This window comes from Momordica charantia (assembly GCF_013281855.1).
Source record: "Momordica charantia cultivar OHB3-1 chromosome 11 unlocalized genomic scaffold, Mcharantia_2.0 BLBB01000011.1, whole genome shotgun sequence".
Lineage (NCBI taxonomy): Eukaryota > Viridiplantae > Streptophyta > Magnoliopsida > Cucurbitales > Cucurbitaceae > Momordica > Momordica charantia.
The window spans coordinates 414,485-424,996 of NW_028275159.1; the positions used below are offsets into that span (position 1 = coordinate 414,485).

The 10,512-nt window shown below is 35.0% G+C and overlaps 2 protein-coding genes across 2 annotated transcripts; both read left to right on the forward strand.

Moving 5' to 3' along the window:
- The first annotated feature begins 1,431 nt into the window (after positions 1 to 1,431).
- On the forward strand, positions 1,432 to 4,190 carry CYCB2;4 (CYCLIN B2;4). The gene is made up of 10 exons (XM_022277327.2): positions 1,432 to 1,720; positions 1,902 to 1,966; positions 2,111 to 2,246; positions 2,413 to 2,472; positions 2,564 to 2,768; positions 2,857 to 2,982; positions 3,060 to 3,149; positions 3,293 to 3,514; positions 3,609 to 3,707; positions 4,008 to 4,190. Exons 2-10 carry the CDS (start codon positions 1,912 to 1,914, stop codon positions 4,188 to 4,190), a joined length of 1,176 nt encoding a protein of 391 aa, XP_022133019.2. The 5' UTR covers positions 1,432 to 1,720; positions 1,902 to 1,911.
- Positions 4,191 to 5,634: 1,444 nt separating this feature from the next.
- On the forward strand, positions 5,635 to 9,329 carry DPMS1 (Nucleotide-diphospho-sugar transferases superfamily protein). The gene is made up of 8 exons (XM_022277338.2): positions 5,635 to 6,003; positions 6,453 to 6,552; positions 6,640 to 6,673; positions 6,741 to 6,817; positions 7,359 to 7,384; positions 7,467 to 7,631; positions 7,724 to 7,838; positions 8,855 to 9,329. Exons 1-8 carry the CDS (start codon positions 5,897 to 5,899, stop codon positions 8,957 to 8,959), a joined length of 729 nt encoding a protein of 242 aa, XP_022133030.1. The 5' UTR covers positions 5,635 to 5,896; the 3' UTR covers positions 8,960 to 9,329.
- The last annotated feature ends 1,183 nt before the right edge of the window (positions 9,330 to 10,512 follow it).

Below are 10,512 nucleotides of genomic sequence, written 5' to 3' on the forward strand. Positions count from 1 at the left end.
AAGCCATCTAATTTTAAATTGAAAACAAAGTGGAGTAATTTAAAAAGGTATAAAACAATTTTAAACATTTTTCATTTTAAAATGGATAGGTTTTGATATATTTTTTTTTTTTTTGGATTTTTGCTATCAAATTTCAATCCACTTGTATCCTTGTTGTGCTTCACGTAATTTATAATTTTTAGGAGAAATCAAAATATTATTTATGAAAATAAAAACATAAAAATGATTATTAGAGATATGTGTGGTACTGGTAGATGCAAGACTTTCCATGTCAAAGAAAATAAAATCTATGATTTTCCTAAATGAAAAAGAGGGAGAGTAAATTACCTAGCTATTTTTTCTCTCTACATTTTCTTTAAATAACTAATAAGTAATAACACAAATAAGAAATCTTATTACTCTTATCACAAGAGAATTATAAACATTACAATATTTGTAAATAATTATAATGCATAAATTCAAAATATTAAAAAGTAACTTTTGTACGACACAAAGTATAATTTAATGAAATTAAAAATACTTTAGATGGACCATACCAATAAATTAATTTATCTTACTGAATGAAAACAGTGGAAGCATTTTAAAACAACCAAAATTGTTGAAGCCAACTTAAATACTTTTAAAATAGATATTCTTGTATTATTTTTTCCTATGAGTTAAGTTATAAATTCAAATTAGGTAAGTTATGCATTATGTAAACTTCTAATTTTTAATGGGCTATCAAAATTTTAACTAATTGAAATGTAACACGTCAAATAAAAAATTAAACCACTAAAATTATTAATAAAATGTTAATTATCGATAACTCAAACATAGTTTCTTAAGACATATATTTTCAATCAAAAGATCGAGAGTTTGAATATTTAATTTCACACATTTTTGTACTATAAAATGTAAATATATGATGTCTCTTAATTTATCAAACTATCTTATAGTAATATATATATATATAATATTTTATAAATAAGAGAGATTGAGATTTTGAAAGAAAAAAAAAAGAGAAAAAAAGAAGAGCGATCAATTTTGCAGGGGTGGTTGCTAAAATATTATCCTTTCAAAAGTAAACCCAAAAGTTTCTCCTAAGAATTATGAGAATTAATTCAAAACAGAATAATTTAATGAAGGTAAATTAAATTAGGTGGTAAAATTATTACTCCGCTGACAATATGAACGTTAACACCGTTGGGTTGCATTCACCCGGATTTACGGTCAGGCTGCCCATGGTGCGGTGGAAAGACAATCTTGCCCTTAGAAATGGATAGTTGGGAGCGAACGGGAGGAAATTTTGAAAGCACATGCGGAGGTAACCGTTGAGGAGCGCAGAGAACCACGCGACTTTTCATCTATGAGATCGGACGGCTATTGTTCACTAGCCGTTAGATTCAAATTTTTTCGTAGCAGGACCATGTGCGGACATATATCCGCTGTTTACGACTCCATTTCGCTTATGCAGTTCGGATTTCTGTTCTCTCTTTCAAAATTTTCCACAGAGAGAGAAAAAAAGAGAGACCACCGATCCACTCCGAGACTGTGACTCACTGAGAGTGGGGCGGAGAATCGGCGGAGAGAGAGAGATCGCTCCGGCTTTTAATGGAGGTTTTTCGAAGTCGTCTCTCTCTCGCTTGTTTGAAAGTGGAAGCGCGGGCCGGCATCCAGTAGCAACTGTAACCCGTTTGATAATAAGCCTCAAACGAAATTCGAGAGTTCTTGATTTTAGAAGGTTAGTTTTTCGCGATTCACGATCTGGGCATTGCGTCACTTCTTGAAGGATTCTCCCCCATTCTTTTGAAGTTTGATTTTTTTCCCTACTGTAGCTTGAGTGGTTCATATTCTTTGATTGTCCATTCGATCTTCTTTTTGTCGGCGATTTGGGTCTGAAATCTTGTGGGCATGATTTATAGGTGAAGAGAAATGGCTGGATCGGACGAGAACAATCCGGGAGTGATCGGACGGGCGAATCTCCACGGTAATTGAATCGGAATTTGTTTTTTTTTTCTCTTGTAGCTTTAGGCGTTTTAGGATGGGCATTATTTCCATTTGATTTGAAATTACAAATTTCTCAAACCCTGTTATGGAAATGAATTTGTTTTCTATTGGATGAATTTTAAAGGGGATTTACGAGGTGGTGGTGGCAAATTTGCGGTGGGGGTGGGTCAAAATCGCAGAGCTTTGAGCACCATTAATAGCAATGTTGCCGCAGCTCCTCCCCCTCATCCCTGCGCAGTCCTCAAAAGAGGCCTAACAGAGTAATTCTTTTAATATATTTTTTTAATCTGTTTGGTTCATGAGAAAATTGATGAAAATTAGAATCTCTTGCATCCTTTGTTTCTTTCTTGCTCGAGTGCTTATCTTTTGATTCTCACTGTCTCAACTCTCGATCTTATGTTTGAGTGCACTGTTCTTCTTTCTCAGAACTAATGCTGTTCCCAACAACAAAGACCCGTCGCTTCTGGTTCATCGACCGATCACTCGGTCAGTAATCATAAGCAGCCTTTTTTATGCCTCTGTCTCTTGAAATTTCTCACTGCTTCTTGATCTGCTGCTTTTGTTGTTTTTTCTTCAGGAAGTTTGCTGCTCAGCTGGCTAATAAGCAGCAACAGCAACTTGTTGTATCCGAGGTGGATACCAAGCCAATGCAATCTGCCCCAATTCGAAACGACTCTGAACTTCATCATCCCATCGCTGAGGAAGATGATGCCATGGGGGAATCAGCAGTGCCAATGTTCGTTCAACACACTGAAGCAATGTTGGACGAAATTGACAGGATGGTAATTATAAAACAAACCCATCTCTCTCTCCCTACAATCGTTCTAAATTCTTTCCTTTAACTTCCATTTATGTGATGAATTTCCGCAGGATGAGGTGGAAATGGAAGATATAGAAGAAGAGGCAGTCATTGACATTGACAGCCGCGATACGAAGGACCCACTAGCTGTCGTGGAGTACATTGATGAATTGTATGCCTACTACAGGAAAGCCGAGGTTAGAATCTTCCAGACAAATGTTGTTCCTGTTTCTTTTTCCTCTTTGTTTTCTATCTAAGATGTTTTGTCTTGCAGGTTTCAAGCTGTGTCCCATCGGACTACATGACTCAACAAGCAGATATCAATGAGAGGATGAGAGGGATTCTCATTGACTGGCTAATTGAGGTTAGTTTAGTAGTAGCTTAGAAGGAGTGGTGGTTACGCGGATAATTGATAAAAGATTAAATTTACTGCAATCTTTTAGTTTAAGTTTTCCGGTTCAACATGGTATTATTCTAACACAACAATACATGATGATGGCTGTAAAGGTACACTACAAATTTGAGCTGATGGAGGAGACGTTGTATCTAACAGTCAACCTGATCGATAGATTCTTGGCGGTTCAGTCGGTGGTGAGGAAGAAGCTCCAGCTTGTTGGAGTGACGGCCATGCTTATTGCCTGCAAGTATGAAGAAGTTTCTGTTCCTGTTGTGGATGATCTTATTCTCATATCCGACAAGGCCTACACCAGAAAGGAAGTTCTGGACATGGTTAGTTTTCTTTGTTCTTTTGCTAATGTTATGTAGAATGTGGGTGTACGAGGTTGTTTGTTGTTGGAGACTCATTCTTGGAATGGTTTTGCAGGAGAAGTTGATGATTAATACCTTACAGTTCAATTTGTCTGTCCCAACACCTTATGTCTTCATGAGGAGGTTTCTCAAAGCTGCTCAATCTGACAATGAGGTAAGAACAAAGAACCATGTAACAATAGAACTGATCTTTGTCTATTTGGAGTGAGTTTGACAAATCTTTCTACACTGCTTCTAAGTGCTTCTCTTAGCGTTATATTACTCTATGAATGCAATTTCACAAAGCACTTTAAGTAATATTTTTTCCGCAAACATTTATGAATCACTCTAAACCATGATAGTTTGAGTGGGAGAAGCGCTGAAGAGGGATGATTCCAAACTCTCCCAGTCATCTCAAACCAATTCTTAAAAGTCACTACTACTAATGATGCATGTCATTTATGTTATTCTCCAGCTGGACCTTCTCTCATACTTCATGGTAGAACTGTGTCTGGTGGAATATGAAATGCTGAAGTTCAAGCCTTCATTAATGGCTGCTGCTGCTGTCTTCACTGCTCAATGCACCATCAATGGCTTCAAGGAATGGAGCAAAACCAGCGAGTGGCACACTGGGTATCCGCAGGAGCAGCTTCTGTAAGTAAAATCATAAAGATAATCTGATTCCTCTCTTGAGATGTTGTTTTTGTTCTTGTGAATTTACATGGAACATGTTTTGGTTTTCACAGGGAATGTTCACGTCTGATGGTGGAGTTCCATAAGAAAGCAGGGACAGGGAAATTGACAGGAGTTCACAGGAAATATTGCACATCCAAGTTTGGATATGCTGCAAGAAGTGAGCCAGCAAGCTTTCTGTTGGAATAAAGTCTCTATAGCTGGTTTTTGTGCATATAAAAAGGAACTGAAAGAAAAAAGAATAACTGAGTAATGGCTGCTGCTTGCTAACCTTTACCTTATGCTGGCAATGTTTTTGGGTTGGGGGGGAATGGGATGTTGTGTAGAAAGAGCAACACAAGTTGCCCCTGCCTTTTTTTACTTTTGAAGAATCAGATTCTAATTTGGACAAAAAAATCCAATTTTTTTTTTTACTTAGAGCTTAGCTTTCTGGATACTTCTTTTGGTGTTGTGTCTGAAAATTTGTTATGAGGCAAAATTTGTTATTCTTTTTATTACATGCCCTGAGTTTGAAATGTTAAGAAAATTTATGTTTAAATTTGTGCAACTTGGCGTGTCTCTGTTCAAATTGGAGCCAACTTTTTGTCGGAATATATTCATTATAAAAATAGAGGTTCATTACTGTTAAAAAAAAAAAAATAGAGGTTCATTGTTATTGCTTTTTAACATGGGAGAGCCCGCTTATTTCATTATATAGTCCAAACTTTATTGTCTGATATAGTACAACAATACATAGAGATGTGAGATTAAACTTCCGACTTAAAAAATAGAAAAGCAAAATTCTTTAACCGAGTCAGTTGATGGTTTATTATTACCATTTTTAACATCTTAATCCTAAATATTACTCATTAGAAAAATTGTCGCGTAAAAAACATTTTGATATTTAATGTATGTAAGAAAAAATTTATAAATATTTACAAATACTTACTTTCATCAAAATTTAAGATATAAATTTTCTAGAATGGAGGGCCAACGGTGGCGAAGGGGCGGATGGCAAGTGAGCATTGGAGACGAACATTGGGCAAACGATAGTGAAGATATGACCTGCGATTATCGAAAAATGGAATAGGAGAAGGGGAGAGGAAGGAGAAGAAAATGGAAATTACACCCACCATAAAAAAAAAAATTATTAAGTAAAATAATTTGGTACCACAATATCATAAAATTAGTCCGCTATTAATGTAGATCATTTACAATCATTTTACAAATTTGAGGGATCAGTCTCTTTTAAAATTTGAGGACCAAATAGGTACTTGCTTTGTTTTTTTTTTTTTTAAATGAAATTAAACCATTACTCATTATCTAAACGGCCTCGTTTCATAGAGTGCCTTTTTCTTTATTTTTTTTAAGATTTTTTTTCCTTCTTCTTCTTTTCTCTGTGGCCTGTGGCATTGCGGGGGATGAAATGAAACCCTACGAATTGGACATTTAGCAAAGCCCACAGCCAATGTTCAAAGCAGTAAGGCCCACGCCCACTGAAACTCTCAGAGGGTCCGGATCCGTATACCCAAAACTACCACGACTTCTGCTCGACGGAGTTCAAGCCTTTTGAGCGCTCGTCGCGACCCCCAGAATCTAGAGGGAAACTGATCGAGATTAAAGTTGATTCCGCGCTGATCATAGGAATTCCTGGTTAAACAGCAGTCTCTAAGCGTTTACGTAAGCGAATTCATGGCAGACCTGGAGAAGGAAAGGTATAAGTACAGTTTAATTGTCCCAACCTACAACGAGCGCCTCAATATTGCTCTCCTTGTGTACCTCATTTTCAAGCACCTCCCGTACGTATCTCTCTCTATCTATGATCCTAATTAATTTCATGTCGTTTGGATTATTACGTGACGAGTTAGATTTTCCCAAGTGAAGCTTCATTTCGTATAAAAGTGTAATTCGTTTAATTGGAAATAAATCATGATTCACTCGTGGTTCAGTTTCTTCAGTTTTGTTGAGTGAGAGATAAACATTGTGAGGTCAAATTTCTTCTGTAGGTTGTGTTGACATTATTATTTGCATGTTTAATGATCGAATTATTAATTTCATTGTACATTTGTATCAACTTTGTTTAGCATAGTCACGGAGTTGTCAATTCCTTCTTTTGTGTTAATTTTTACACCATTGGAAATTGAAATGGTAATAGATAATATATGCATCCTTTTATCGTTCACCGTCCACTTTTAAGAATAGGAAATTGGTAATGACATTGCATGATATTTTCTCGCTTTGATATCAGGGATGTTGACTTTGAAATAATTGTCGTTGATGATGGAAGTCCTGATGGTACTCAAGAAGTTGTGAAACAGTTGCAAGGAGTATACGGTGAAGATCGCATTGTAAGTTCACTGTGCTTGGGTTTTGTATTTGTTGCAGAGGTCTACTCTTTAACCTATTTTGCTCACCTTTTTTCGTTATTAATGCAGCTACTGAGAGCCAGACCTAGGAAGCTTGGCTTAGGTATGTTGTACAATTTCTTCTTTCAAAACTATTACAGATCTGATTATTGATGAATGGCTAATTTCAGGAACGGCTTACTGTCATGGTCTCAAACATGCAACTGGTAATTTTGTTGTTATAATGGATGCCGATTTATCTCACCATGTAAGTTTTTTAGTAGGAGTGTGGAACACTTCTAAAACAATCTCTGGCATTTGATTTGGGGTTTGAAATGTTTCCATGGCTTCCAATCTGCATTACCAATGCCTATCCCCCTTACATTATAATCTTCCTGTTTATTAGTTTAGTTGACATCTGATGTTCTATTATTTAGCAATAAAATTACAGGAATATATGTTCAACAAGTTGCAGACGACTTTTTGGATCTTAATTTGATGCTTTAAAAAATGGTTCTTAATGGAAACTAAAGGCACTACCTAGAATTGTGGCTTTATTCTATGCAAGAATAGTTTTTGTTAGTTTGATTTCTTTAATAAATGGTCCTTATAGGATTGTTTTTAGAGGATAATGAGATTTCAAATTTGCATCCTTGTGCTTCTTATAAAGTGCAGTTTGCAAACAAACTTCCATAACCACGTTTACAGGAGTTCCATGTGTTGTAAATTTTCTTGTAGTGTTCTCATGATCCTTTCTCCGTGGAATAACTTCCTTTTTTTTCTTTCTCTCTGCACCATTCTTTTTGCAGCCAAAATATTTACCAAGCTTCATTCGGTAAGGGACACTTCTTTCCGCTCAGAGTCAAAATAACTAAATTTGATAATTACGACTACTTTTTTTTTATTTCATTTATTAGGAAACAGTTACATACTGGTGCCGATATAGTTACTGGAACCCGATATGTAAAAGGTGGCGGTGTACATGGATGGAATCTTATGCGCAAACTAACAAGTAGAGGAGCCAATGTTCTTGCCCAAACACTTTTATGGCCTGGTGTATCAGATTTAACTGGATCTTTCAGGTACTACAGATTTTAAATTCCAACCTAACAAAATGAATCAATCGTTCATACTTGTACAATTTTTAATTAATGGTTTGTTCCTATGTTGGTAGGCTCTACAAGAAATCAGTGCTTGAAGATATCATTAGTTCAGTTGTTAGCAAGGGATATGTCTTTCAAATGGAGATGATTGTTCGAGCTACAAGAAAAGGCTACCACATTGAAGAGGTAGAGTTGTGCCCTGTGAATGTAATTTTTGCTTTACATGTTTTTCATCCCTTTATTTTTTATTAGAAAATAGAAGGCCATTGCTGTGTATATTAATGATTTTATGTCAATTTCAAATTGGTGCTTCACTAGTGGCCTCCTTTTTATAGAAGTATTCATGTGTAGTTATGTCGTCTATATCTGAACCCCATGCACCAACCTGAGCTTTGCTCAATTGGTTAAGGTACTAGTCTTCGACCAAAAAGGTTAAGAGCTCGAATCCCTACTCCCACATGTTGAATTTGCTCTTTAGGTTAAAAATGGTACTGTTTTTTTACCTAGAACTGACATAACGCCTTGTATTCCGTGCTGCCAACTACATTCCTCAATATTTATTGTTTTGGGGCTGACAGGAAACTGGTAAATTTCTCAGTGAATTTCAAAAATCATAGTTTAACCGCCCATAGTTAACGTTTAGGAACACATAGTTGATGCGACACTCGAATTGGTAGGAACCATTCGACTTGTACCGTGGAAAGCTTACTCATTCCTCAATTTTCAGTCCCTTTTTACACACTTCACTTGGATAGTTGTCTATAATTCTTGTCTACCTTTTCCTGGGATTTCTTTTACCAACTATTTTACCTGAATCAGACTGTAGGAAATCCAGATGTCTTTTTATAAGTTGAACATTCTTGAGTTATATATAGTTGCCTCTACAACAATGACCTTTTTTTCAGGGCCCACAAACCTCCTCCTTTGGTCTCGTGGTGGAATTAGCCATGTTAATGGTGGTGTCCAAGAGATTTTTAGTTTTTATTTTCTGAGTAGTATTTAAGATACTTAGGAAACTATTTTGCAATTAGAATACTCTTGGCAGATATGGCCATTGCTGTATCCTTGCAAGTTTCTATATCGATTTTGTGATTTTGGGATTTCAAACACCTTAGTTAAGTGTTTGAATAGAATGTCTTTTCGATATGTAGCGTATTACACGGGGAACGTTGTGATGATTTGTGTTTCATTGTGACCTACAGGTTCCAATTACCTTTGTTGATAGAGTGTACGGAAGTTCGAAGCTTGGAGGATCTGAAATTGTAGAGTACTTGAAAGGCCTTCTCTACCTTCTGGTCACCACATGATGGATGATTACATGAATTATGAATTTTTGGAGTTTCCAGGTAAACGATGTAGAATTGAGATGATTGCTTAGGAGATATTTTCCCTAATAATTAGTGGTTTTCCCGCAATTTTCCTTTAAAATCACTACTGGAAGCAGAATTGGATCACGGTGCCCTCATCATAACCCATAGGTATTGTATTCCATGTTGTCTTGTAGGATGCCTCCTACTACTAGACTGTCCAACAAAATGGCGTGGTTTTTCTTTTCCTTTTTCCTTTTCTTTCCCCCGTCATTCGCTTCCTTATTATTCATAGCTATACCAAATGAAAGTAGAATTACATCAAAATTGAATTTATTTAAATCAGTGAATGCATTTGATTTTTTACGCAGATTGATATAATTAAATATAAAGTTATATATTTGAAGATGAATGTAGCAATCAACTTCAACAGTAATTGACATGTACTTCTTTATTTGAGGTCAAAAGTTCGACCTACTATATCCACAAATTGTTGGATTAAAAAAAAAGGAGTGATGTAGCATAGCGAGTGTATTATCAGAATAACGCTATATATATAGTATAAGTCCCTATACCATACTTCTGGTTTTGGTTCATTTTGATTGAAATTTGTTTTAAGAATTATTATGGTCTCTATATTATCTGTTACTTTTAAAATGTCTACCTTGGTATATATACTTTCAGTTTTTGTTTATTACAGTCTTGTTCATTTTGGTGTTACTTTTAAAATGTCTACCTTGGTATATATACTTTCAGTTTTTGTTTATTACAGTCTTGTTCATTTTGGTTTCTATATTTTTAAAAAGGGATCATTTTTGTTTCTAGCTATGTTATGACTATGTTTCAAGAAATTTAATAAGTGAAATGTCATGGTAAAATTTTGATCAAAATAAATAACATAAAAATGAAAATGAGCGAGGAGTAAAATAGAGTATAAAGATTAAAATTAACCAAATTCAAAATTACGGAATATTTAAACCTTGAAATTTTAATTTAAACTGGGTTTTAAAACAATTTTCTTATCTGTTAAATAAAATAATTTCAAATAAATGGGACGGTGAGCTGCGGATGAATGGGTCCGTTACGGCAGTTAGGTGAAAGAACGAGCAAAATTTTCTCCAACTCACAATTCCATATTCAAGAACAATAAAATTATGGAAATAAATGACTTTTGACTTCGCAAATTAAATTTATCATACAATATTTATTAGTTGAAATAAGATAAATTTGTCTATTGCTTCTCATTAAATTATTCCTCAAATTTCGTGAGAATATTGGATAATACTAATCGGTCAACTAATCAATGGTAGATTAATTCCAAAAAAATAAAATAAAATAAACTAATAAAGGGTAGAAGTAATAAAGGGTAGAAGTATTTGACTAAATTATTAGACCATAAGTGTAAGAATTATAAATTAGAGGGCAAAGTGCTCTTTTGGTCCCTAAGATTAAAGAGACACACGACTCAAACCTCAGAACCAATCAGTAGTTCGATTGATTTAGACATATTTCGTCGAAAAATACATTTTATCCTAGTTCAACTAATTAAAGAA